The 26,627-nt window shown below is 49.2% G+C and overlaps 4 protein-coding genes across 8 annotated transcripts; 2 read left to right on the top strand and 2 right to left on the bottom strand.

Annotated features, from left to right (window-relative positions):
* Window positions 1-11,310: 11,310 nt before the first annotated feature.
* Window positions 11,311-12,879, bottom strand: LOC9655272 (BTB/POZ domain-containing protein At1g55760). Of its 2 annotated transcripts, none has more exons than XM_002963283.2 (4): window positions 12,789-12,879; window positions 12,085-12,443; window positions 11,887-12,013; window positions 11,311-11,812 (listed from the first exon to the last, which is right to left on the bottom strand). In XM_002963283.2, exons 2-4 carry the CDS (start codon window positions 12,427-12,429, stop codon window positions 11,505-11,507), a joined length of 780 nt encoding a protein of 259 aa, XP_002963329.1. In that variant the 5' UTR covers window positions 12,430-12,443; window positions 12,789-12,879; the 3' UTR covers window positions 11,311-11,504. The 2 variants fall into 2 exon arrangements, with proteins under 2 accessions (XP_002963329.1, XP_024524345.1); XM_024668577.1 differs by having other exon boundaries at window positions 12,085-12,436; window positions 12,789-12,862.
* A 113-nt stretch (window positions 12,880-12,992) lies between these two features.
* LOC9655271 (mechanosensitive ion channel protein 5) lies at window positions 12,993-16,513 on the top strand. Of its 3 annotated transcripts, XM_024667463.1 has the most exons (9): window positions 12,993-14,151; window positions 14,212-14,382; window positions 14,438-14,809; window positions 14,867-15,007; window positions 15,070-15,312; window positions 15,416-15,631; window positions 15,709-15,740; window positions 15,799-16,075; window positions 16,145-16,513. In XM_024667463.1, the coding sequence occupies exons 1-9, from the start codon at window positions 13,030-13,032 to the stop codon at window positions 16,355-16,357; spliced, it is 2,787 nt and encodes a 928-aa protein (XP_024523231.1). In that variant the 5' UTR covers window positions 12,993-13,029; the 3' UTR covers window positions 16,358-16,513. The 3 variants fall into 3 exon arrangements, 2 of the variants coding, with proteins under 2 accessions (XP_024523231.1, XP_024523222.1); XR_002991349.1 differs by lacking the exon at window positions 16,145-16,513 and having other exon boundaries at window positions 15,070-15,350; window positions 15,799-15,882; XM_024667454.1 differs by lacking the exon at window positions 16,145-16,513 and having other exon boundaries at window positions 15,070-15,350; window positions 15,709-15,886.
* Window positions 16,514-16,526: 13 nt separating this feature from the next.
* LOC9643539 (vesicle-associated membrane protein 711) lies at window positions 16,527-17,565 on the top strand. Its single transcript, XM_002963695.2, has 4 exons — window positions 16,527-16,865; window positions 16,932-17,122; window positions 17,181-17,344; window positions 17,428-17,565. The coding sequence occupies exons 1-4, from the start codon at window positions 16,649-16,651 to the stop codon at window positions 17,513-17,515; spliced, it is 660 nt and encodes a 219-aa protein (XP_002963741.1). The 5' UTR covers window positions 16,527-16,648; the 3' UTR covers window positions 17,516-17,565.
* Window positions 17,566-17,680: 115 nt separating this feature from the next.
* LOC9655270 (BEL1-like homeodomain protein 1) lies at window positions 17,681-23,569 on the bottom strand. 2 transcript variants are annotated; one of them, XM_024667447.1, is made up of 6 exons: window positions 22,522-23,569; window positions 19,505-21,452; window positions 19,050-19,432; window positions 18,905-18,965; window positions 18,460-18,829; window positions 17,681-17,882 (listed from the first exon to the last, which is right to left on the bottom strand). In XM_024667447.1, exons 2-6 carry the CDS (start codon window positions 21,272-21,274, stop codon window positions 17,797-17,799), a joined length of 2,670 nt encoding a protein of 889 aa, XP_024523215.1. In that variant the 5' UTR covers window positions 21,275-21,452; window positions 22,522-23,569; the 3' UTR covers window positions 17,681-17,796. The 2 variants fall into 2 exon arrangements, with proteins under 2 accessions (XP_024523215.1, XP_024523211.1); XM_024667443.1 differs by having other exon boundaries at window positions 17,681-18,829.
* Between the last annotated feature and the right edge of the window lie 3,058 nt (window positions 23,570-26,627).

Below are 26,627 nucleotides of genomic sequence, written 5' to 3'. Positions count from 1 at the left end.
GACTTTGAGTTTCATTAGTCTCGATGAAGATAGTGTTGATGATTTGGCTATGGTTTTGTGTTATTGACATTCGTGCATTTGCTAGTTAGCAACTGTGTTGACGTTCAAACGAACTAAGTGGCAAGCTTGAGTTAGCTATGTTCTAGACGAGATTTTTTAGTAGAGGATGAGCTTTAGCTTTTCCTTGAAAAGTGATTTAGTCATGGACAACGTTAACTTTATGAGATAAAGAGTTAGTGATTGATATCGAAGTGATTGAATCCTTATTGAATTTTAGTTGGGATATATTGATCATTAATGATTCTTCTTGAGCTTGTTATGAAGTGAGTTACATTTTGCTATAGATGGATTCATAGAGGATCGATTAAATGATCACTTGTTGAGCATAACTTCATTGTGCTTAGCTTTTGGATTGATGCAGATATATTCTTCAATAGCTTTGGCATTATAAAGTTTATCTTATGGATGTGTTGAGGAAAATATTGTGGGTTGTGCCATAATTTCTTCTTTAGCATTGAAGTTAGTTCATGCAAAACTTGTGATCATTGTTAGGCAAGACTTGGCTATAGGCTTCTTCGAGCTTTTGGTTCCTTGAGTTTTCATGCTTGTGGACCATTTGTTAGGAGTAGTTGGGGAAGGCATTTTGACTCATATCTTCGATGATGAAGTTAGTATTTGCATATAGCAATCATTAATGATGATTGACTATCATCTAGGATAATTAATTATCCTTGTCAAATGGTTTTGCTTGATTGTTGTTGATATAGAATGATTTGCTGTTCTTCGGGATAATGGATTCCTTCTTCAATGATGATTATGCATCTTTCTATTGATGGGATGATTGGTGATCTTTCATGATAATTAGTTATTCTCTTTGATAACTTTTGGCTTTTCCCAATTCCACATGTCCTTTGTGGTTTGTTCCAGATTGGTCTCTTGGGTTGAGACATCAATAGGATGTTGCCGATGCTTGTTTGAGCAACTCTGGTTCCTTGGTATTGTTGATTGGGATCTGTTCAGATTGGCTTCTGTGATAGTTGGCATGAATGGGTGTTTGTTGGTCTTACCACATTCATTCTGTTTTATTGATTATTACTCGAGTTAATTCTGATAGATTAGAATGTTATTTCCTTTAGGTGATACATTCGTGAGCATTTTGCTTGCCGGTTAATAATATTTTGTGTTCTATGAGTTATCTTTGGTAAGTTATTTGGCATACTATTTACAATCTTTTATATTTAAGTTTTCTCATTGAGTTTACTTGATGATATACTTGCTATTGAATTTTGTTGGATGGTGAATCCTATGTTTTACAAAATAATGATCTTGGTGGTTCCTATACTATTATACTGGTTTATCGGATGATAACTTACTTGGAATACTTTTGTGTTTTAATATAAGATTTATTCACTGATAATTAAGTCTTTAAGATATCATTGTTTATGACTTTAGTATTGTCCATCTATTGATCTTTGAGTTTGGGCTAATATAGGTAGATTATCTTCGGCACTTCGTGTGCATGATGAAATCTCTAGTCATGGGGTAGCTACTGTCGATTGGTCACATAACCCCTCTCTCTGTCGATGTATCTTATTCCATTAAAAGGGTGTAACTGTGTAAACAACTTTAACTGCCTATTGTAAGCCACAAATTTTTCCTTTTCAATTTACCAGCTTACCTCGTCTATCCGACCAACACTGCCTTGGTTTTTGCTAAGTTCCCTAGCCAAGGTTCCCGCCTATTGTACCAGCTCCTACTTGGTCCTACTTGGTTTCAGCTACTCACTGCACAAGCAACAGAGTGTTAGCTATCCATCCACGAATTCCCAAATCTCTCCCAATCCCCATCCCCGGGTTAGACTCGACTTAAGGTTCGGCTACACTCCTTGCAGGCACAAGCAGCCAAGCACACCAAGCCTCCAAGTTCCTAACATCTCTTGGTACCACAAGACTTGATCATGGGACCCTCTAAATCCCAAACCTTGGGTGCAACACTTGCTTCGGGACACTGGGGCGAAACACCATGGCTTAACGGCCTGGTATGGGTACCTCTACCCCCCACTTCCATCCCGAAGGGAAGGCCCAAGCCCCTAGGAAGGGCAAAGACCAATGAGCCACAAGGTACTCAAGTGGGGCACCACTCCACATGAGCCGAGAGCACTGTAGTTGGTTTCCCTTTCGAGAGTGGGAGCTGCTCTTGAGCACTTCCTTGGGTGGCCCCTCTGGCACCACCCGAGTTCATGCTCACTCCCACCCCCCTCGGCCCCAGTCTTTACCTCAAGTCAGTTTACCTCAACTCTTTATCATTTCAATCATGCTTTCGGGGATCCTTTAGCCTACGACACCTCGGGGAGTTGGTTCCTTACAACTCCACCACCCATAGAAGAAGTTTGATGCCCACATTGTATCCTACGACTTGTTGACCATGTCTCTGGGGGCATCCCCCCATTTAACGGTGTGCCTAAGTTAGCCTCCCCAACTAAGAGCTCATGACAACAGGATATAAGTGTCCCTATACCCCTCACCTCACCACGCCCTAGTATGGGGTTGGGACTTGAACCTAGCCTTGCTTTACTAGGGGGTTGGGACTCGAACCCAACCTCCGTAGAATATGTCTATGGATTTGACATCCCCGTAGGGAGTCGGCGTAGTTTCCTACGCCTGGGCGACCTAGCTAACCCATGTTAATTAGCTTACCTTCGACACGCCTTCGGGTCCTAACACATGCCATTGCTCAACTTCACAAATTGATACTTTAATTGAACTTTGCATAAGTACATAGAGTTCTGCCTTGCAGAAATTCCTCCACTAAATCTCGCGCGTTTGCTAGGTTCTCCTCCGGTTCCCATGTTGCTTCGCAGTGTGAAAATCCTTTCCACTTCACATGGAACTCTCTCACCTCGCGTCCTTGTTGCTTGCTCTTGCGTGCATTGAGGATGGCCTCAACTTCGTATTCCTCCTCCCCTTGGATAACCTCAGGTAAAGGTCTTACTTGGTCCTTGCGAAGCGGATCCTCAAAGTATGGCTTGAGTAAGTTCACATGGAATACTAGGTGCATCTTCCCCATCTTTCGAGGAAGTCGGAGACGGTAAGCCACTTTACCGATTTGTGCCTCAATCTTGTAAGGCCCTGCGAACCTGCTCAAGGAACTCAAGATCTCATTTCCAGGAATACATGCATTTTTACCTTTGGGTCAACTTTCGGCTGATCCCACTTCGCAGCCTGAGGTTCTTGCTATTCAGCCACACCTTCTCCCCAGCTTAGAACTCTACATCCCGACGCTTCTGGTTCACGTATTTGGTTTGCCTTTGTTGAGCTTGTTCCAAGGAATCCCTCACTAGATTCTAAATGTTGAGTCTTTCTGCTATGAATGCCTCCACTGCGGGTAACTCTCCATGATACTCGGCTATGCCGAGTTCCACAGGACCTTCAATAGCTCGCCCATTGATGACTTCCCATGGACTCACCTCGATACTCGAATGTGGTGAGTTGTTATAACACATTTCCGCAAGTCCCAAATGACTTACCCAATCGGTTTGGTCTCCCGAGACATAACATCGCAAATAATCCTCCAGCTGCCTATTCACCTTTTCCGTTTGTTCGTCTGTCAAGAAGTGTTAGTGCCATCAAACCTGACTTAATACCCCATACCTGTTTGTGGGTGATAGGCTGTGCTGAATTTCAACTTGGTGTGATATTGTTCCAGGAGAGTTCTCCAGAACTTACTAGTGAAGATTTTATCTCGGTCTGAGATAATCTCTTCTGGCCTTCCCCGCACTCAAACTACTTATTCGAAGAACAGCTTTGCCACACCTTCTGCATCCACTTCCATTGTGGTGGGTATGAAATGTGCCATCTTCGAAACGGTCCACCACCACGAATATCGCATCGAACCCCTCGCTTGGGGGGAGTCCCGTGATGAAGTCCATCGTAAGACATTTCCACTGACAATCTGGAATTGGGATGCTTTGCAACAAGCCCCCACTAGCCTTAGTCACGGCTTTGACCTGCTGACATGTTGAACATGTCTTTACATAGTCTTGGACGTCCTTAACCATATCTGGCCAATGATACTTCCTCTTGAGTAAGCCCATCATCTTGGGCACTCCGCCGTGTCCTGCAAGAGGTCCATTATGACACTCTTTTAAGGCTACCTTCCTTAGTTCCCCTTTTGGGACATACACCCTCGTTTACTTGTAATAGATGAGTCCATTGCATTCCGCATAGCCTATTTTCTCTTCCGTTGGCAACTCATCTCTCTGGTGAGCTTCCCGTGCCTCTAGATTCCGCAGCAACACTTCTTGTGCTAGACCATCATTCTCATATGCTATCCGCACATCATCCCAAAAGGTTGTTGTTGCACTGGATATCACCAACTTCAAGCTTGCTTTTCGACTTAGCACATCTACCATGATGTTGCTCTTCCCAGGCTTGTACAGAATCTCGCAATCAAACTCGGCCAAAACATTGGCCCACTAACCTTGTTTCCCCTCAGGTCGGGCTGTGACAAGAAGTGTTTCGTTGCCACATTGTCCGTGTAAACCTTGAAGTGTCTCCCAAGGTAGTGTCGCCACTCCTTGAGCACTTTAACCACCGTAAACAATTTCTTCTCGTGGGCAGGCCATTTTCGTTGAGCCTTGTCCAACTTCTTCGAGAAGAATACTATTGGATGGTTGTGTTGCTTCAAAACTGCGCCCAATGCAAAGTCTAAAGCATCCGATTCTACCTTAAAGTCTTTACTAAAGTTTGGTAATGCCAACACGAGAGCCTTCCTCAACTTCCCTTTGAGGTGGACAAATGCCCTTCACATTCGGCTGTCCATACTATCTTCCCTTTTCCCGTTTGGTCCGTTAAGGGTAGGGCTACTCTCGAATAGTGTTTGATAAACTTTTGGTAGTAGTTGCATAGCCCCAAGAATGCCCTTAACTCGTGTACATTCGATGGTCACTCCCAATCCTGGATCGCTTGGACCTTTTCAGGGTCCACTTTGAGCCCGTCCTTGCCCACCACATGCCCAAGAAACTTTACCTCTTGTTGAGCAAAGTCACATTTGCTCTCGTTAGCATACAGTTGGTGTTCCTTTAATTTCTCAAACACTTTCATCAAGTGTTCAGCATGCTTCTCTAGCGTTTCGCTATAGATCAGGATGTCGTCAATATAGATGACCACAAAGTGATCCAGATAGGGTACAAAGATGTGGTTCATCAACACCAAAAACATTGCCGGCGCATTGCATAACCCAAAGGGCATCACCAAAAACTCAAAGCTCCCATACCTTGTTCAACAGGTTGTCTTCTCGACATCTTCCTCTGCTACCCTGATTTGGTAGTATCCTGATTTTAGGTCAATCCTCGAGAAGTATTTTGCCTTTCCCAACCTATTAAACAAGTCCTCAATCCTTGGCAAAGGGTGCTTGTTCTTTTTTGTATACTTGTTGAGCAACCGGTAGTTTATGCACATGCGCATAGATCCATCTTTCTTTTTCACAAATAACACCGGTGCCTCATATGGCGACTTGCTCAACCTAACATACCCTTTGTCCACCAACTCCTCTAGTTGGCACTTGAGCTGCTCGAATTCCTTTTCGTTCAAACGATAGGGGGGACGAACCATCGCCTCAACACCCTCAACCAACTCAATCTTATGTTCTATCGGTCGTGCGGGGGGTAACCCCGCCGGTAGCTCCTTCGGCATGGTATCCTGGAATTGATCCAACACCCACTGGATCATTAAAGGTACTTCTTCCATTCCCATCTTTTTATCACTCTTCACCGAAAGTAAGCACAAAAATGCTACCTTGGTTTCTTTAGTGAGTTGTCCTCTCATGGACACTAGGTTTAGGCAGGAATCTTTAGCCTTGCATTGCCCTACCTTTAGATCTTGGGCCTCCACCCTAGATCTTCTTCTTTGGGCATTCGCTAGTACACAAGGTTCCTACCTTGTCCATGCAGGGCTACCACGAATCGATTGAACCAATCCATCCCGAAGATTACGTCAAATCCTGCCATGTCCAACACGGTGAAATCCATGTCTACTTTCCATGTCCCTACTTCGACTCTCGCTTGTTGAAGTATTTCATCGGTGCTTTGGCTGCCTTGAACAAATTCTATAGTCCTTGGTTTGCCCAGCCGCTGCACCGTTAGTCCGGCTTGGCGGACTATGTCTGCAGCCACAAAATTATCTGAAGCACCCGTGTCAATAAAGATCTTAACAAAGCTACCTCCAAGCTTCCCTCGGAGGGCTAGTAGATGTCACGAACGACTCTCTACCAAAGTTGTTCGTGTAATGAGTAACTTTGAGTTAGGGACTAAATCACGTACCTCAGTTTGGATTTCACCCGACTTAATGGCCATATTGGCTTTGGCCTTCTTCGGGTAGGGACATTCCCTCGAGAAGTATCCCGCTTCACCGCAGTTGTAGCATACGTTGTTTCCCACACTACTAACCGACTTGCCTTTCTTATCCGTAGGTTTGTTTCTTTTTGCTTGACTCCCCCACGTACTCGCTTGCTGGCCACCGGATCTACCTTTCCGGAACTCCAAGGACTCATTCTTAGAGAAACTCTTCTTGAATTTCCCTTTGTTATATGTTCCCCTTGGTTTGGCCCCTTTGCTAAACGTGGACCCCGACCCCGTCGTGTTTCCCTTTCACAGGTTATCATTGAAATACACCTTGATAGCCGCATCCAACGCTTTTTTGTAATTGCTCGGGTTCCAACACATCACCTCGCCGCAAGCCCAAGTTTGCAAGCTTGATATAAAGGCATGGAACGCATCCATATCACCCATATCCGTGACTAGTATCCTCTTTGTCATAAATCCATTCACATACTCTTGAATGGTTCTGGTTTGCTTCAGCCTACTTAGCTCATCCTAGGTGCAGAGTAGCATTCGGAGGAACGTATGTCACGCGGATCCTCGCCTTCATCATTTCCCAAGTGGCCACCGGTCCTTCGTTGGCCTCCGTCGTTCTCCACCAAGACTTGGCATTATCCGCCAAGTATGGTTTTGCACATAGGACCTTCTCCGAGCTTGGTAACCGCAATGCACGAAAGTAATCCTCCATATCGTAAAACCAATCCTCCACCACCTTATAATCGTTCACTCCCTTGAAGACCGGTGGGGGCTTTGGTTTGTACTTGGGAACTGCCTGAGGGATTGATTCCACTTCGGTCTGTTTGACCTTGTTTGGTTTTGCCTCAGTCCCTGCCGAAGGGTCCACACCTTCTGCATTGCCAGCATCCGCAGTCTTTTGCCTTTTCTTCCGCTTCTAGTCACGCTTTAACTTGTGTACGAGAGTCTCCAGCAAGGCATTGGTCTGTGCCAATTGTCCTTCCAGAACATTCAATCGAGCCTTGGACGACCGAACCTCACCACCGGACTCCTGTTTGGAAGTTTCCTCACTAGAGTCCTCCTCATGCAAGGATTCCTCATCCATAGCCTCTTGTTTGACCGGAGGCTCCAGCTCTGGATGAGGTTCTGTCTCCACCTTGATTCGTTTCTGCCCTACCTTTGCCATCTCCCAACAATCCGCCTCTATCCTTCACTATAACTAAAGAAAAGGCTCTGATACCAAATTGTAAGCCACAAATTTTTCCTTTCCAATTTATCAGCTTATCTAGTCTATCCAACCAACACTGCCTTGGCTTTTGCTAAGTTCCCTCGCCAAGGTTCCCACCTATTGTACTAGTTCCTACTTGGTCCTACTTGGTTTCAACTACGCACTGCACAAGCAACGAAGTGTTAACCATCCATCCACAAATTCCCAAATCTCTCCCAATCCCCATCCCCGGGTTAGACTAGACTTAAGGTTCAGCTACACTCCCCGCAAGCACAAGCAGCCAAGCACACCAAGCCTCCAGGTTCCTAACATCCTTTGGTACCACAAGACTTGATTATGGGACCCTCTAAATCCCAAACCTTGGATGTAACACTTGCTTCGGGACACCGGGGCAAAACACTGTGGCCTAACGGCCGGGTATGGGTACCTCTACCCCCCACTTCCATCCCAAAGGGAAGGCCCAAGCCCCTAGGAAGGGCGAAGACCAATGAGCCACAAGGTACTCAAGTGGGGCACCACTCCATATGAGCCGGGAGCACCATAGTTGGTTTCCCTTTCGGGAGTGGGAGCTGCTCTTGAGCACTTCCTTGGGTGGCCCTTCCGGCACCACCCGAGTTCATGCTCACTCCCACCCAAAGCCCCTCGGCCCCAGTCTTTACCTCAAGTCAGTTTGGAAGCACCACTGAAGAGTTCCTTCAAGACTGGTTCCTGGACCTCACTATCCCTACTATACTTTTGGAACCCCCTGCAGCCCCTCCCCCCCCCCCACCCCCCTCGGGGAGACGCCCGCTTTGGGCTTTCCCCCCTTGACCTGTATTAGTACTCGGACTCAGTCTCAGACTCGATCTCGGACCCGATCTCGGACCCGACTTCGGACTCGGTCTCGAACTTGATCTCGGACTCGATCTCGGACCCGATCTTGAACTCGACTTTGGACTCGACCTCGGACTCAATCTCGGACCCGATCTTGGATCTCGGACTCTGTCTCAAACTCGGTCTTGAACTCAGTCTCGAACTTGGTCTCCGAGTCAGCCTCGGACTCGATTCCTGACTCTATCTTGAACTTCGTCTTATAGTCGGTCTTAGACTCGATCTCAGACTCGGTCCCACCTGATGAACTCTTTATCATTTCAGTCATGCTTTCGGGGATCCTTTAGCCTACGACACCTCGGGGAGTTGGTTCCTTACACCTATTTACAGTAGTCTATCTAAACCTTACCGACAGGTTTGGTTTCTTTGCTCATGAGGGTTGGGGCCTGTGGCTTCTCTCTCTATGTCTTTGCGGGCAGGGGCATATCACACTTTTGTAAGATGGGTGACACCTAAAACAGCAAGGGTGGCTAACTCCGTTAGTCATTTCCTTGTCGGCAATGGCCGGAAGGTGTTTGAGTGGGTAGTGCATCCGCGTTAGATAAAGAGGTTACCCCAACTCATTTAAGTTGGTGCATTTCTCATATAGTGTGAATACCGTGAACTTTTTCTGGAGTTGTTTCCTTGGCGGTATTCTAGACTGGAGTATGCATCGACGAAGACGTTGATCTTCCCTAGGGGGGGAGAGTGTCGCGAATGTGACTTCGGGTATCGAAAGTTACCTGTCGGCTAATCCTTTCGGATATTCTTTCCTTACTGCCATGACGGCAAGAGGTCGGTATTGCTGGGCCCATTATTAGTTCCCACTTGAGCTAGTTGAGAAACTAGTCAATGACCATGCACTTAAATCGGATAAACATAAGGTAGGAACCCTATGTGTTTTTTGCCGAGCATACTTGGCCTAGATTGAGAAACTCCTGTCATTGGCTTGCACTTGCTAGTATCAAGAACCCCTGCAATATTGAGATTGGTCCCTCAATATTCACTAAATAATAGCTTACCATGTCTGCAAAACACCCTCACTATCATGCCTTTTGTGTTAGTCTCATTTTGGTCCTAAATGCTATTTATGGAAAGTGTATAGATTTGCTCATTTAGCATATCGACGGATTCCATATTTAGTAAGTTTCGAGCTTGTCCTAGAAACTAACTCTTGATACTAAAGGAGGCTTGGGGTGAAAGCCCAAAGCGTGTGTTCCTCAAGGGGGGGGGGTGGGGGGGGTTTCAAATGTATAGTAGGGATAGTGGGTAGGTTGAGCATAGCCAACTAACTTGAGGCATAGTTTAGCTCCCACTTGCGTGCCTGTCCTTGTTCTACGTTTAGCTTGGGTCTAAGCCCAAGTTCCATTCCATGCTAGCTGGTGGAGTACCCATGTCCTTGCGTTAGGCCACCGGTATGCCGAAATAGTACCAGATTCTGTTTGACTCCGTTTTGCATGCTAGTCTTGGCAAAGGGATGTTGGTTTCTCTAGGACTGTTCCAAGTCGCTCTGGGCTCCTATCCCTTCACTCCTTGGGCTGTATGCTCGAGAGTTGCTCCGTGATTCAGTTCCATCACTCATTGGCTCCATGCTTGGGAGTTTGGCACCATTCCTTCGTTTAGTGGCCCAAGGCCCTGAACCTTGGGTTCCACATATGAAGTTGTTTCTTGCTGTGGTCCTTATGTAACATGGTTATGAATGGAGAATGCCACCTTAGGCACATAGAGGGTTTCGGTTCCACTTCGTGGTGTTATCCTATAGTAAATCACCATAGGATAAAGGGGAAAAACCACATGCGCTACATCAAGTATAACTATTAAGAAGAAAGCAAGTGTAAATTCAAGGCAAAGTGCTGCCATTATAAGTTCTCACTTAAAGCTCTAATACTTGCCACATAAGAATTGCTTATGATTGCCTGGGATGCATACCATATTGGTTTTTGATGCCTTTTCTTTCGCTTTAGATAGTCTTTGAGGAATTCATTTTTCTTTTCTTCTTTCTCTCTAGGAAACACTTATAGCAATAGTTTGAAATAGGCATTCTAATGATGTTCGTGACTCCTTTGAAATGTAGGGGGGTGAGCAATGGGATCACACTTAACACCAAGGTGTTCCAGAAGGCAATTGATCACATTGGCAGCTTTGGCGAGCTGGGAGGCATGATGATCAGCTCACCAGATGCTTCAATCTCATGAGCCACATGATTTTCTTCTTACAACAGGATGCCACAATCCTCACCTCCAAGGTAAGAAGAGTTCTAGCACGGAAAATAAAAAATGATTTTTTCCTGGATTTCTTCGCTAGGATCCTTAAGATTGGCCTGTGCTTGATCCATTGCCATTGTATAGGTGAGGAAGAGAGCTTCCAAGGAAGAGATACACAAGCTTGCATCAATCACCAATGTTGCAATTGGGTATCTATAAATGCTTAGTGATCAATTGAAAAACACTTGATTTTTCCAGGAAACAATGGCACCATTGATGGCCAAGGCCTCATCTGGTGGAACCAATTCCAATCCAAAACCCTCCAGCACACCCAGGAGCCATTTCTCTGGCTCTGAGTAATATTAATGTTCTTAAACCTTAGTGTTACATATTTATTCATAAACACACACACACACACACACACACACATATATATATATATAACATAAAAATATATTCATATCCTTTGCTTATACTTTGCATCTAATATTTATAAAAAGTATATATTCTATTTTAATTTTTTCTGAGTTTATTAATTTTCTTAAATCTTAGTATTCTAATCTATATTCTATATATATAAAGCGATAAAAAGGGGAGACTAATCTCAGGCCAGAGAGAGGCTCATTGTGGGTGAAAGCCATGGATTAAAGAGACATGCATTGGTTCATGAGTTTGAGACAATCACATTGCACTTAGGATAAAAGAAATCTACTTACTTTTAGCTTCGTCCAATGGTGATGAAGGATGATATTGGCTATGCCACATAGAGTTTAGGGTTGCCCACAATCATTTGGAATTGGCACTTCTATGGCTGCTACATCACAGCTTGATGCTTCTACTTCTAGTTGACTAACACTAGAATTACTCCAGAACTTCCAGGATCGTTTTTCTTTCAGCACGAATGTGCAAGTGTCTGGATGATATCCAAGACGGCCTCTGGATCTTCGTTCTTGAACACGAGCTGCCGGAACTCGTCCGCAAACGCGAGCTGCTTGATGTTCCTGGCAATGCACTCGATGCACACGCGCTTCAAATGGTTGGCATCGTAGAGCCGCGCGTTTTGCAGCACCTCGAGCGCGTTGGAAGCATGAACCGAGACGGCCGTCTCGCAGATCTTCTTGAGGTCCGGGATGTCGTACTTGTGAGCCGCGGCCAACAAGGCCATCCCGTGATCCTTCATAACTTTGGTGTCATGCTCCCCTGGAGAAGTAGCGAGGAGATCGAGCTCAAGGAAAATAAAAGGGAGACAGCGAGAGAGGTTGATCGAATTTCACCTGTGTACAAGTAGAGAAGCAAAGCGCGCATGGCTGGCGTGGGAACATCAGCGACGCGGATAACAGCACAAGTCTTCTCTTTGAGCTCGTGCTCAAACATGGCATTGAAAACCGGGGATCGACTCGCCTGGAGAGAACGAAGAACACAAAGAAAAACTCCTGTGTGCAAGGGCAACTTAAGAGATACGGAAAGCATACCAGGACTGCTCGGTGTGCCGGAGTGGTATCACCATCGCCAGTTTCGATGGTCACGTCGGGATGAATGGCCTGGAGTAGCATCGCTCGGAAAGCCGAGACCGTGGCCTCGAGCCGCCGGATGTTGGCTCGCTCCCGCTGGAGGACTAGCTCGGCACTCTGGAGGCTGCTCTCCGTGTTCCTCCAGCGCTGCTCATTGCGAAAATCGCTCTGCGAGCGCTGCTCGAAGCACGAGTGGCAGTATGTGAAGTTGTTCTCACAGAGCTGCCCGCACTGGTAGCACACGGACACCTCCTCGTCGGCCGCACAAGGGATGACCTCACCGCCCAGGCCGTCCGCCAAATCCATGCTCACGCTGCATTCTTCCAAGCATCTCAAGTTTTAGAAGCGTGAGCTCGAGAAAGTAAAAGGTTCACAAAACTCTTTGGAACGAAAGCATTCATCACGCTGCATTCTTCCAAGCATCTCAAAAGTTTCACATAACTCTTATCTCAAGTTGTAGAAGAGTGAGCTTGAGAAGCTAAAAGTTTCACAAAACTCTTTGGAACGATGACGCTGCATTCTTCCAAGCATCTCAGGTTTTAGAAGAGTGAGCTCGAGAAACTAAAAGCTTCACAAACTCTTTGGAACAACAGGTAGAATGAAAAGATCCAGTGCTAGCAATGCAAGAATTTCACATCGTCGTAACGGGCATTGCGAGGACTTACCGTCGCGGAGCTGGATCTTGAGCCGGGGCGCAAGGCGCACACCATCCCTAGAATCTCTCTAACCAAAAACCCTACTTTGTCAAGGGGTTCGAGTCCCTTCCCTCCCGGAAGATATAAGGAATAAAGTTTGATTCCTGCGCGCGCCATCGCAGTTAGGTTTAGGGCTCGCTGGGCGCCAGCCGTGCGGCGATGATCGATCGAGCATGAGCATGAGGATTCCGGAGCTGCCGTAGCTGGAGCAATGTACCACCACCACCGGGATCGCGATGAGGAGGCCGGATTGGGCGAGGATGTCGGGACCGAGGACATTGGAGCCCCGGAGACGCTCATCGAGGAGCCGCTGGAAGGTGAGACAATTGCTAGGAAGGATGTTGAGGTCCGGGACGGTAGCAGGATTGTGGTGCAGCGCTTGGGCAGCATTCCGTCCTTTGGCCGGGAAATTCCGGTCGTTCGGATTGTCTCCAGCGAGCACGAGCAGCAGCCCTCGACGTCTTCCTCGCTTCCCAGCAGTGATGTAGAGAGCCAGGTGGAGGATTCTGGCAGGAATGCCGAGGGAGGAGAGACTTTGGCAAGCTCTAGTGGTGTCTACCGGGAGGATGATGAGAAAACGAGCACCAGCGCCGCCACCATCAGGGAGGAAGCTGAGTTGTCTGGGGCAGATACGAGGACTAGTACTGCGGCTTTCAAGAGGCCGGAGATCTCCGATCTAAAGTTACCATCTTCTCCGCATCCCACCATCTTGGAGAAAGTACCGTCAAGGAATGCTGAAGAGAGCGAAGATGAGAGTGAAGGAGAGGAGGCCGCTGATCAGGAGGTGAACAACCTCTTGACGAGTCCGCTGGCCGGGACTGTTTTGAGCAAAACCAAGGCACGCCTTCAAGAGCCTCCGCCGATAACTCCGGCCGTCAAGGACCAAATCGCCGACTCTCTCCATCTCAAGCGAGCTGCGACAACGTTAACTCCATCGTCCGAGGCTCACGCGGCTCCTCTTCCGGATCACCACCACCAGCAGCAGCAGCAGCAGCAGCAACAGCAGCAGCAAGGCTCCACGACTCCCGGGTCTTTTAAGCAGCCAAGCACTCCGCTTGCGAAGCAGCCGAGCCTTCAAGCCAACCCAGACGATGACGATCCTTTGGAGGATACAATTATTCCAGAGTACAAGGAGAAGCTGAAGAAGGATGAGAGTTTTTTTTGGGTGGTCTGCCAGTGGGTTTGCTTCGTGCTCCTGGTGACGCTGCTGATATGCTCCGTGAACATCAAAGTTGTCAGGGATATCACTTGGTTGGGTGACAATATCTGGAGATGGCAGGCTGTTGCTCTTGTCATATTTTCTGGAAGGTTGATTGCCGGATGGGTTGTACAGGTTCGTTTATCGTTTTCTTTCTCTCTATGTCGATCGTTCTAAAGCCGTGTTTGTTTACAGGCGTTCGTGCTTCTAATAGAAAAACGCTTTCTCCTCAGAAAACGTGTACTTTACTTTGTCTATGGCTTACGAAAGTCCGTGAAAAACTGTATCTGGCTGGCACTTGTCATCACGATCTGGGAAACGGTGTTCATAGAGCGCGACTCCAAAGCATTGCGCGTGATCACAAGGGTAATTTACTTCTACCGTACTGGATGGGTGACGTTGATACTCTTTTCTTTTGTAGATACTCTGGTGCATTTTTACTATTTGCCTGTCCTGGATGATCAAAGTTTTGGCTGTCAAAGTGGCAGCCAATGGATTTCACCGATCAGCATACTTTGAGAGGATTCAGGAGTGCTTGTTCAACCAGTACTTGCTGGCTACACTATCGTCGCCACCTACAATGCAAATCACCGCCGATCCCACTGGAGGAGAGGAGTTAATAACTTCCAGATATAATCCTCAGTCGCCCAACAAGATGCGCAGGCTGATGACCAGGATTCCGTCTGGTCAGGAAGCCACTGTTGGAGAAGGGTCGCCCAGACTCCAGGCTCCTATTATTGCGAGGAGCGCTAATCCCATCGAACAAGATAAGTTGCAACAGCTGACTTCCGAGGTAATTTCAAATGTATCAACGCAAAGCTGGTTACTAAACTCCACCGTTTCTTTGCAGAATGTATCCGCCTGGACATTAAAGAGTCTAATGAAGCTTATCCGGAAGAAAAATCTCGCAAGTTACTCCGCACAGTTTGCCAAAAATGAAGGCGAGTGGGAGATCGACAGTGAAGTACGAGCTAAAGCTGCGGCCAAGCAGGTGATCACACTTTATTTCCAAGATTTTTTAACTGGTGACCAGAACTTTCTGTTTGACTACAGATTTTCTATAACATTGCCAGGCCAGGGAGGAAGTATCTGATGCTCAGGGATTTTTTATACTTCTTGCCCGAGGACAAAGCGAGTCGAGCTTTTGCTCTCTTCGAGGCAACTGAAAGTGGGACAATTACCAAGAAGGCTTTCGTGAAGTGGGTGGTAAATGTTTACAAGGAGCGGCGGGCCCTTGCTCTGACCTTGAACGACAACAAAACGGTTGTCGCCAAGCTTCACAGAGTTCTAAATGCGGTACATTTCTCTCGCTTCAACAGAATTAAGATCCAAAGGTGATAAGCGTCAAAGTGATTTTTCTTTTAGCCACGGCTGATGGACTCGTGTTTCTTCTCCGTAGGTACTCGGCATCGGTCTCATCATTGTGTCGCTCCTCATCCTGGGTGTTGAAACCGCCAAGTTGCTGGTCTTCTTTTCCTCGATATTTATTCCCTGCGTTTTTATATTCGGCAATGCGGCACGGACGACGTTTGAGGCACTTCTTTTCCTCTTTATTCTCCATCCGTATGACGTTGGCGACCGGGTGAGCGTTGACGGGACGATGATGCTGGTAGAGGTAAGCAAATGAGAGAGAGAGAAAAAAAGAAAGTCTTGGTTGTAGAAAAGTGTTTTACGGTTCTGGGTTGCTTTCAGGAAATGAACGTCCTCAACACTGTTTTCCTCGGGTAAGTCTCTCCACCGTTTTTCTGGTTAGATACTAAAACCATTTTCCTTCCGCCGCAGTCCTACGAACGAGAAAATATACTACCCGAACGTCATCCTGGGGACCAAGTATATCACAAACTACTACAGGAGCCCCGACCAGTGGGACGGAATCGAGTTCCAAATACACATGAACACGCCGCTGGAGAAGCTGGGCGCGCTCAAGGAGAGAATGCAGAGATACGTGGACAGCCAGCCGCAGTTTTGGTACCCGGACTTCGGCCTCATGTGTAAGGACATTGACGATTGCAACAAGATGAAGATGGGATACTACTTCCAGCACCACCTCAACTATCACGTAAGTCTCTCCATTCCATTCTCCAGGGATCGATAGCCCTTCTCTCTTTTCTCTTTTGGATCAAACCAGGAGGCCGGCGAGCGATTCAAGCGCCGGAGCAATATGCTGCTCTACATGAAGCAGCAGCTGGAAGATCTGGAGATAAGTTACCAGCTTCCATCGCAGGAAGTCATCGTGACTGGGATCCCAGCGTTTGCGTTCCCCCAGCCACCACAATCAGGTACAGTGTCGCCCGCTAAGCTATCCCCGAGCAAACTGGCACCGTATAGCTTCGCAAAGTAGTCGTTCTTTCCTTCTAGAGAAATAAACCATCTTCCATAGTGAGATCTGGGCCGTTGTCGAGCCGACGGCTGCGATGCGCCCATCTGGCCCGTCGAGATTCCAACGGGTCAGATCCGCCTAGTAAAGTAGAATATCAAGCAATATGGGTTGAAGCGATAGGGAGGGAAACAGTAGCGCTAGGGCTTTCCGCGAGTCGATCCAACAGGTGCGTCGTGGTTCTGGGATCGATCTGGAAGGGCGGGGTGGAGCTGGATAGTTGAGGATTTCAAGAGTGATCCATCCATTCCCCCAATGGCGATTTTGTACGCGCTCGTGGCGAGGGGGCAGATTGTGTTGGCGGAATACGCATCGGTTCCTGGCAATGCGCACACGATCGCGCGCCGGATCCTGGAGAATTTCCCTCCCGGTGGCGACAGCCGAATGTCCTACTCGCAGGACAGGCACATCTTCCATGTAATGCGCTTGGACGGGCTCGTCTTCCTCTGTATGGCATCCGAGACTTTTGGAAGTAAGTCCATGATCATATCTTCTCTTCCAAGCTTGTTCTATCCTTTTTCTCACATTGCGTTTGTAGGAAGGATCCCGTATGCGTTCCTGGAGGACATCCACACCAGGTTCACGAGAACTTACGGAAGAGCCGGGCAGACCGCGCTGTCGTACGCCATGAACGACGAGTTCTCGCGGGTTTTGCACCAGCAGATGGATTTCTTCTCGAACGATCCCAACGCCGACGCGATCAACCGGGTGAAGGGCGAGATCACAGACGTGAGTCCCTTGCAAAAACCATTCTTGAGTAACGATGCGGTGCGTCCGTGATGATCAGGTTCGCAGCATCATGGTCCAAAACATCGATAAGATCCTGGAGCGAGGCGACCGGCTGGAGCTGCTGGTGGACAAAACAGCGCACATCGAAGACAACGCTTTCCGGTTCAAGAAGCAAGCGCGCAAGGCGCGACACGCACAATGGATGCAAACGCTCAAGCTCTCGTAAGCCTCGCTTCCTGATCTCTACGTGTTCCATCGACGTGTTGCTAATGCATTTAATATCTGCTTTTTGGCCGGTCTCGCAGGGCGTGCCTCGCGCTTGTCATCCTCGTGCTCATCTTCGTTGTTGTAACATTCTTCTGCGGGGGGATAACATTCCAGTCGTGCAGATAAAACCCCGTGTGTAAATTCCATAAATACGCCGGATATGCTGATTCGCAGAATGTCTTTTTAGGGTTTAAGATATGCTATGGAATATGCTTTTGGATTATATTTTTAGAATATTCTATGCGTTTAGGTATATTCTAAATTATACGCTTTTTCAAGACACTCGTAGTCTAAAGTTGGAAATCTATTCATTTCTTCTTCTGCTCTTTTATAGAATTACACCCCTGGACTACGTTGCCGCAGGGAGTTTTAAACTGCTGTGCCGTGGCTGTGCTGCCTCTTTTACGCTACAAAGTCATGCAAAAGATGGCCCTCCATATGCTGCTGCTTGCGGCCTTGGCTATAATCAATGCCGCCGCCGCCACCACCACCACCACCACCACCTCCTCCTCCTCCTCCTCCTCCTCCTCCTCCTTGCTCTCCTCCAATGTGTGCGTGCTGGTGCCCGGCATTCAACCCGGCCGCGGCGGCGTTCTCGTAGATGTTGCACAGCTCGCTTCCATGGTCTCCTCCAATCTGCTGGTGGTGCTGAGTGTGGCCGCGACTCACCGCCAGGAAGTTTTGGTGGCCGAGGAACGACTGCTGCGCCGCCGCCGCTAGCTGCTGCAGCTGGCTCTCGTGGTTCCTCAGCCCCAGCGTGAGCGACACTCCACTGCTCCCCGGGTACTGCTGCTGCTGCTGCTGCTGCTGTTGCGACGAAAATCCGCCACCGTAGGACGTCCTCCCAAACCCCCTGCTCTGGTCGTCGAAGCCGTGATCCGAGTGGAGCGGCCCGTTTTGCGCGGCGGCATAGTCCACAAAGTGCCTCTCCAGGGAGCCTGGCGGCGGCACGCCACACATGATTCCCTCGCCACCGTCGTGGCTTTTCATCTCCACGTCCAGACCTCCTCCAGCGTGGTGGTGGTGGTGACCATGGTGGTGGTGGTGGTGGTGGTGGTGGTGATCCGCCAGCATTCCCACCGAGTCCTGGATCCCCAGCCTCGTCTTCTTCACCTGTTGCGCCCCTGAGTCGGCGGCCCCAAACATCTGTACCGAGTCCGCCTTCCTTATGGACGCCAGCATTCCATACTCGGACGCGTAGCTCTGCTGCTCGGAGCTCCCGTCCAGCTGCATCAGCCCGGCCCCCATATCGCCCCTGTCGCTCCGGTCGCTCGTCAGCGAGTCCCCTCCAACTCCATCATGGTTGTGCCGCTCGTCTGGATCTGCCAAGAGTCTGGCGGACGCCACCCCGAGCTCCTGCTCTTTAATCTCCTCCTGATACATTTCCTCGACCATAGGCTTCCAGAGCCGGACTCGGGCATTAATAAACCAGTTGGAGACCTGCAGAGATTCCACAGCAAGTTAAGCCACAACAAGAAGCTTCCGAGGACAAAAGCTTTTTTTTAAAGCACGCACCTGGCCTCTCGTTAGACCTGTCTGCCTAGCGAGCATCATTTTATCTGCGTCTTTGGGATACCTGTGAAGCAAAAGAGAGAACGTGTCAAGCACGTCAAAGACATCCCATGCGTGTGGCTATACGCGAAAAAGCTCAAGGACTTACGGATGCAGAAAGTGTTCGAATAGCCACGCTCGTAGAATGGATACCGATCTCTCCGGCAATCCCCGTTGAGGGCGCCATGCATGCTGCTGCAGCATTCCGTATTGCTGGTACGCTCGCTGCTGGCGGATTTGTTGATCAATAAACCGCAGCCGGGACGTGAGAGGCCTGCTCGTAATGCTCTTCGTCACGTCTTCCTCACCCAGAGCCTTGCACGTCGTTTGGATCTGGCCTGTTATAGCGTCCCGGAGGCACCTGAAGTAGCGAGACATTGCTTGCAGCGCGAGTGCTGTGTATGGAGTCGCGGCGCCCGCGCCAGCAACAGCATCGAAGGAAGTGATGACCACCTGCATTTGGTCATAGTATTGCCGATAACGCCTATCAACCTGCAAATTTTTCATCGAAGCTACAGTAAGTAGATAGTTGGAAGTCAAGAGCAAGAAAAAGAGAGACAGTACCTCCTGAAGCATAGCCAAAAGTTTGGTCTTCTTGCCTTCGTACTCCTGCCTTTCATCGGGCGTGAGCACGGATACATTTTCCTTGCTCTCCGCGGTGTTAGTAGAGGGTGCGACTGTCGAGACGGTAGCTGGTCCTGTACCGGGACTGGCGACGGCAGATGATCCTATGGTAATTTCGCTTTTCACTGAATTTTCCGTTAGAGCAGCCTCTTTGTGCAAGGAACTTGTGACTGCAGCTGGACTGCTTTGACCACCCAAGCCTTGCTGCGATCCTTTACTTTTGGAGCTTTGCTTGAGGCCCCTCCCCACGCTGCATACCTCGTCCAGCAGCTGCTGCGCGGCTCTCAAGTACCGACTGCCGGACACGAAGCTGAACGAGTTGGACACTGCAGATGGTCCTGGACCTGCTACGTCAAAGTAAGAATGCTTGGTGCCCGCGCTGCTCGGCAAGTTGACGTAACTTGCACCACCATCCCTGGGCGAAGTTCTAAAGTGGCTCAGGTCCCCCGAAAGCTTGCCCACGCCTCGTTTCGCATCTTGAGAACCACCTGGTGAGTTCATCCCCGGTTCACGCGCATGAAGCTGAGCGTTCTGATTTGACAGGGAAAGCGAGAGGCTCTGGTGATATCCCGGTCCAGCGGCCGCTCCTTGATGAGAATTATCCATCTCCAGGCGATGGCCAGCTTGCAGCAAGGACTGTTGATGCTGCTGTCCCAGCATGGATGAAAGAGAAGGCTGTCGTAGAGCGTAGTCGGAAAGTTCGGTTATCTGGTTTAAGCCGCTCGGCTCGCCGCTTATCGACTTTCGCTGCTGGGTGGCCTCGCTGGATGGCAGAAAAAGAAACTCGTCCCCTCCGTTTCTCCAGTTGTATGTACTGTTGGCTCCACCTCTCGAAGCAAACGCACTGGAGGGAAGACCATTGCCACCAGAGGCATCCTGCTGCGATAAACTGGGCTGCGTGAGTGGAATTCCTATAAAGTGAGACTGCCCAGGTGCGCTGCCAGTCAGCTGACTGCTCTGAACCGAGCTCCCGCTCGAGGGACTGATCAACACCATGCCCCCGGGCGTTGAAGGATCCGAGTAGCCCGAATAACCCGTGAGAAACAGCTGCATTGCCTCGGCCTGCGCACTGTTCTGCCCGGAGAGGTAACTCGTCATCGGCCCCTCCCTCCCCCCGAGTTGCTGAGGACCACCTTGTAAACCACCTAACATTGTCGCTGCGACTGCGCTGGAGGATGGGGGGTGAGGGGAGCCTGTTCCAGTGATGCTCAACGGGTTGCTGCTTCCATTGTAGTGACCACCAAGCTGACCATTTATCCCACCACTCGTACCAGTCCAGGAGTTCTTCGAAATGACGCCAGCAGCGGGATTGGAAAAACTAGCAGCAGCTGCCAGAGGTGTTTGCGGGGGGAGCATATCTGACCCAGCCGACCCCATGAAGCCGTTTGCCTTGGCTGCTGTGTAAGCCAAGAGCTCGGATCCCGCTCCAAAGTTGTAAGCATCCGCTGCCGACATAACATTCTGGAAAGGCAGCTCCGGGTATCCTCCTGCTCCTCCTCCCCCGCCGCCACCGCCTCGCACTGCCGTGGAGCCATTGAAATTGTGATCCTGTCCCTGGCGAGCTTCCAAAACTGCAGAGGCCGACCCGGCCGAGTGATCACTGTGGTTACCACTCTGAGGCGAGGAAGGATGCAGCGAGCCTGGTATCCTCAACTTCTCACGCCGGCTTTGCTGCGCAACGTGTGTCTGTTGCTGCTGGAAATGGTTCATTTTCGAGCAGAAACAAGCTCTTCATGCATTTACCTGGCACAGCACCTCAGCTCCATGATCCTGCGGCTGAGAAGGCCGTCCCGACACCACCTAGCCTCGAGAAGAAGCCCAGCAACGAGTTCACAACCCTGAAAAAATTCCGTCCGCGGATGGTTGATAGCGCTATCTCCTCGGGCACCTGGAAAAAATGGAAGCCAAGCCGAAGTCCGTTAGTAGCGTCCCCTCAAGTGGCGAGAGCATTCAACACAGCACACAAACACACATACGAGTCTGAGCCAGCACCACACTGGAAGGAAAAAAAAAAAACAGAAAAGACCGCAAAAAACAAGAGGGAATACATAATGGCCTGCTGCGCTCGCCTTGCACACAATCACCACACTAAAATCCCGTATCCGGCTTCCTGGATGGAGGCGGCAACGGCAGCAACTTCTGATATTTCCAAGTGACGAGCCGCTGGTCCACATATCTATCTGTGCCTGCTCAAAACTTTCCTCCCCAAACCTCCTGCTGCAGCTCAACCCCGGCCTTTTCCAGCTTTTCCCCGCTCTGCAAGCCACGATTCCAATGCTTTCCCACTCCCATCCTCGGAGACCAGAAACGAGAAAGTGGAAAAGCCCAGCGGAGAACTTTTGCGAGGATCATCGCCTGGAGAGTAAGATGAACCTTCCTGGATGATTTGCAGTAGTAGTGGTAGTAGTCGAGAGGTGGATGATGATAACTGCCCATAGAGTGTCTAAAAAACCAGGCGCCATTAAAATGGAGATGTGCCAGTTTCACGAACGCTGGCTCGCTGGCGCCGCTGCTGCAGCAATCTGCCGTGCAAGGACTATGATAACTTTTTGATCAGGACACCAGTGGCAACTTGCGCTCTTCCTCCTCTTCTGCCCACCATCTAACAGAGGCTTCTTCTGGAGATTCAGTTCATTTTCTCCCTTATCATATCTTGTTCCCAGGCCAAGGAGATCTCATCGATGCCACCGAACGTTCTGTCACAAATTCTGTGCAGCTAGCTAGCTGCGTTTTTGGATCCTGAGAAAGAGAAGAACAAAGAAGAAAACGAGGAAAAAACCTCACGCACAAATATTCCAAATCACTCATCCGTAGCAAACACGCACACTTTTGACAACACCGGGAAGAACACCGAGTAAATACTCTTCCAGGCAAGCACGAACGAGACAGGGAAGAGGAACCATCAAGAAATATTTCCAGGCGAGAAGGATGTAAGGTGGGAGGAAATATTTTGTTACCTTGTGTCGGCGATCAATCGATGCCAATCACATCTTCTCATTCGCCATCGCTGCTTCAAAAGCACATTCTTTCCACGTCGCGGCCACCGAGAGGAATTCAGCTAAACGTCGATTCGAGAGGAGCCCCGCCGCCCAGAGCAGCGCTTGATTCTCGCCCGGCGGCACATTCCTGGCGATGCAGACAATCCGTGCCGTGCTCCAGAATTCGCCCGAACAGGCCGCGAATGTTTTGCGCGCTCCTCCCCGGACTGTCACATTAGAGATCGATGCTGACAGGCCATCCGCTGCCCCGGCATCCGCTCAAACTACCTACTGAACCACCGACAGCGACGACGCACCCTCCCGGCTCTCGATCGATCGATCCCAGCTCGGCTCTCCCCTCCCGCCCGCGATAATCTCACGAATCCGCCGAAATATTGATCGATCGGCCACAAAACCCTGGCCGCATCGATGCGCCATCGCATTGCAATGATCTTGCAATGATCATCGTCGTTCCCTGGCGGGATCCTTCCTTCTCTGGCGGAAATTCTTGCGCGGGGAGCGATTTCTGACAAAGATCGGAGGAGAGAGAGGAAAGAAGAAGCGGAGATCAAGAAGAACCGGCAAGGACAAATGCGGTACGTTGTCTCGTCTCAGCTTCTTCGGGAAACATCGGCCAAAAACCTAGAGCTATACCTAAGATTAAACGCAGCATATACTACAAACAAGTCGAGCTCTTCTTTAGCTCTTGGAGCCCGCGCCCTGATACAGACTGATATTGTGAAGTTCTCGGCGTGGAACCAAGACAAGGCATCGCGGCCGTCCGTGCCCCATCCGACGGCCAACCGCAAGGGGAAAAGAGGCCGTCGATGAGCCCCACCTCAACGGCCGAGGCAGGTGCACGTAGCATCTCGCATCCGACGGCCGTGCTTGCCTCCCATCCGCCAGCCGTTCGATCCCCGCGCCATCCGACGGCTCGATGGTGGAGAGACAAACAATATCAAATATAAATGTTGTGGAAGATCTTCCCTTCCTTCTCCGCGAGCTTTGCAAAATAAATATCACACCACCATAGTAATACCACGCCTCTACTTATAAAATTTCTTTTCTTTTTTGTGGCCATGGTTTTAGCGGGAATGTTTAGGCGCCAACAAGGAGGGAGGTACCTTCCATACGTGCCTACCTAACCGTCCAGTGGGTCGGAAAGCGCGCGCGTGGTCTGACGTAAGTGGCGTCCCCGGGTGGGACCTCCCTCGAACTCAAAAAGCAGGCTACAGGGTCGCAAGTCCGTACCGTCGTCCTCCTCATGATTAGGGCAAGCAAGCAAACCCCCTTAAAATTAGGGCTCCTTTGGCTGGTGGTATAGTCCTTCCCTGCGTATGATCTTGGGGATATTGACGGCCCCGGCAATCGAGCCGAGAGCGCCATCGCTCTCAACAAGAGAGCTCTCTCTTTCCCTCGACCTTTGTGGTCCCCCACATCACACGGCCCTGTGCTAGGCGCTATAACTCGGCTCCATCCAACAAGCCACACACACTCACAGCTCCTCTTATCAATGCACATCTCCAGGGATCGATCTTGTACCTTGTTTGCGAGCGCCAGAGATAGCCCGGGACCGCAGAGAGAGGCCCAACGGAGAAAAGGAGCAAAGAAAAAGGGGAGGCACCCTAACAAAATGCCAAGAATGGGGAAATTTCTCGCACACCAAACCACTCCGTTGCGCGGGGACCAGTTAACGGAAGAAAGGCTGACGGCGCCATTCAAGGTGGTGGCGCCGTCAGTGAGGGGTGGTGGGGCCACTGACGGCAGCACACACCGGGAGCCTCGTACGGCAGTGACGGTGACGGAGTGCCGTCACCGTCACATGGTTGAATTGCGGGTGCCCCAAAGTACGCGGGCCACCTGCATTGGCACAGGGAGGATATAATATGGTCCAGTGTACTTTGCCCTAAGGGCTTGGTGTAAATGCGCGGTAAGGCCAGGCCCCAGCTAAGGGGTGCGTCCTTCTCGGGTCGCTGTTTGCATGTGTGGTTCGTCGCTATATGGTCTCTAGCGAGCAAATTTCTTTCTTTTCTCTTCATAATCGCTTTTTTTTGTTTCGCCTTTTCTTTTTCTTTTTCTCTGTCTTTTTCTGTCTTTTCCTTTTCAGAAAGGCGGAAAATAATAAGAAAAAAAAATGGGAGAAAAAGAAACATGGATCATGTTTGCTTGCTTCCTTGTCCTTTCTAAGATTGCCAGGCTTTGCTTTGCGCTCCAGAGGCTCTGAAGAGCCTTCTTTTAATGAGCGAGATCCTTGTCTTCCAGGATCCGAGGTTGGGTTTACCCTGGCATTGTTTACCCTGGGGTATATTCCTCCCCCATTGTTAAAGAAAAGGAAAAGAGAAAACATAGTGGAAACATGTCAGCCCGGGAGATCGAGCTTGCTAATCATAAATTTAACCTTGGCGTGGATGGCGGGGCTCTAAACTATATAAGATAAGCATACATAAGTTTGATCACACCTATCTATCTTAAAACTCGGTGGGACAATGCACGATGGAAAAAATTCCTCCCTTGCCTTTGTGCTGTGCCCCTCTCTCTGTGCTCGCCTGATTGATTGATTCCAGCGGTTCAATTCAACCCATCCCTCGAAGCCAGTGCATTCTTCCTCAAAGAAAGAGGCCCCACCGGAAAGAAAGATAGAAAAGCTCGCGACCCCTCCTAATTGGCCACAGGATCATTCCGTACGCTCGTCCACACCACCAAACATGATTGTGGCACTAGAGTTGTGTAAGAGGATCACGTGTTGTGTGAGAGCCGAGCGTACGGACGGAGATTATTCCATTCCATATCCGGTTTGTTTAAGCGCGGAAAACTTCCGCCAGCCACGATTATGCCTCGTATCGGACGCTTGGATCGATCTTTTTCCTCAGGAACATTCAATCGCAGCTAGGCATCAGATCGGTCCGGCTGTGATCCTTTGTTAATCTTTCTTCTGCGCATATATGTATATGTTATGTGTGTGTGTGTGTGTGTCTAATCGTTGTTTTGTGATTCCAATGCGTGATAGTGAATAGGGAAGATAGTCAAAATGGGATCCAACGACAACAACGTATACATCTCTCTCGAGGACAATGCAGCCGGATCGGATGTTGTGCCCCCCTTTGAGATCTATATATACTATACATTTAATTTCCAAAAAGAATATGGCCACCACCAATTGAAAAAGCTCGTCGAATCTATTTGTTTTAGCGGCATTGTCACGCCTTCCAGAGCGCTAGAAGAAATAAACAACTTATCGAAACACCTGGGGCCGTGTGGCTCCTTTTGCCTGTGTGCTTTGCTTTTGCGATTAGAAAACCACTAAAACTTCGCTGTGCACACACACACACACACAAGTTACAAGCGAATGATGCGCCTCAAAGTTTCGTGAAGCACCTCCTAGACAAGTGGGTCAATTATTGGCAAATCATATTATTTATGGAATTAGAGAAAAGGGTCGCAGGGAGCAGTCATTGCGATGATTGCTGCGAGGGAGAGTGATCAGCTCTTTAGTGGAGATGTGTGTACTTTGACGGATCCCTGCCACGACGAGGACTTGAGCCCTGGATCGATCGCCCCGGGGCTGTTGATGTCAAGCAAACAGTGACCCCTGGGGGAGCTCCAGTTTACAACTAGGCTACTCGCTCACGCTTGCTACTATACGAACCACCATTTACATAAATGAGAGGCTCTTGGAATCTCGCCTGTTCTCGCGGGCTCGAAGGATGGAACAAACATTCCTTTCAGTGGGATGGGAACTCAATGACAACTTTTATGACGCTAACAGTGAACACGTTAGAATGTAGGTGCACCAGCTTCAAACAACAGCTGGGCGCTGGAATCGACCGCCCGCACGAATGCACAAATACAGGGTACGTATATTTCAAGGTAGTGTTTTGTTGGCGCGCTACTGTATAGGTAGTTTGTTTGTTTGTTGGTTTGTTTTTTCTTGGCTATCTTAGCAAAGGGTTTTTAAGACTTCCGCCAACCTTCGATTTAGGGATCCTCACAACAAAGACGTATACTTCCATTCAAAGCACAATTGGAGTCAAGGGGGAGTCCCGAGTAAGGTGTTGTAAGGCATTTCTGCTGACAGATCCCCATCT

This window comes from Selaginella moellendorffii, unplaced genomic scaffold (assembly GCF_000143415.4).
Source record: "Selaginella moellendorffii unplaced genomic scaffold, v1.0 SELMOscaffold_3, whole genome shotgun sequence".
Classification (NCBI taxonomy): Eukaryota; Viridiplantae; Streptophyta; class Lycopodiopsida; order Selaginellales; family Selaginellaceae; genus Selaginella; species Selaginella moellendorffii.
This window is presented reverse-complemented; position numbering and strand designations above follow the sequence as displayed.

Coding starts and splice junctions, on each gene's coding strand:
- LOC9655270 (XM_024667443.1), bottom strand. CDS start 21,274: ATGAACCATTTCCAGCAGCAACAGACACACGTTGCGCAGCAAAGCCGG. Junction 18,966..19,049: donor TTCGAACACTTTCTGCATCC/GTAAGTCCTTGA, acceptor TTTGCTTCACAG/GTATCCCAAAGACGCAGATA. Junction 18,830..18,904: donor CAGGTCTAACGAGAGGCCAG/GTGCGTGCTTTA, acceptor GAATCTCTGCAG/GTCTCCAACTGGTTTATTAA.
- LOC9655271 (XM_024667463.1), top strand. CDS start 13,030: ATGTACCACCACCACCGGGATCGCGATGAGGAGGCCGGATTGGGCGAG. Junction 14,152..14,211: donor TTGCCGGATGGGTTGTACAG/GTTCGTTTATCG, acceptor GTTTGTTTACAG/GCGTTCGTGCTTCTAATAGA. Junction 14,383..14,437: donor CATTGCGCGTGATCACAAGG/GTAATTTACTTC, acceptor TTTCTTTTGTAG/ATACTCTGGTGCATTTTTAC.
- LOC9655272 (XM_002963283.2), bottom strand. CDS start 12,429: ATGGATTTGGCGGACGGCCTGGGCGGTGAGGTCATCCCTTGTGCGGCC. Junction 12,014..12,084: donor CGGCACACCGAGCAGTCCTG/GTATGCTTTCCG, acceptor CGTTCTCTCCAG/GCGAGTCGATCCCCGGTTTT. Junction 11,813..11,886: donor GCTTCTCTACTTGTACACAG/GTGAAATTCGAT, acceptor CTACTTCTCCAG/GGGAGCATGACACCAAAGTT.
- LOC9643539 (XM_002963695.2), top strand. CDS start 16,649: ATGGCGATTTTGTACGCGCTCGTGGCGAGGGGGCAGATTGTGTTGGCG. Junction 17,123..17,180: donor TGAAGGGCGAGATCACAGAC/GTGAGTCCCTTG, acceptor CGTGATGATCAG/GTTCGCAGCATCATGGTCCA. Junction 17,345..17,427: donor ATGCAAACGCTCAAGCTCTC/GTAAGCCTCGCT, acceptor CCGGTCTCGCAG/GGCGTGCCTCGCGCTTGTCA.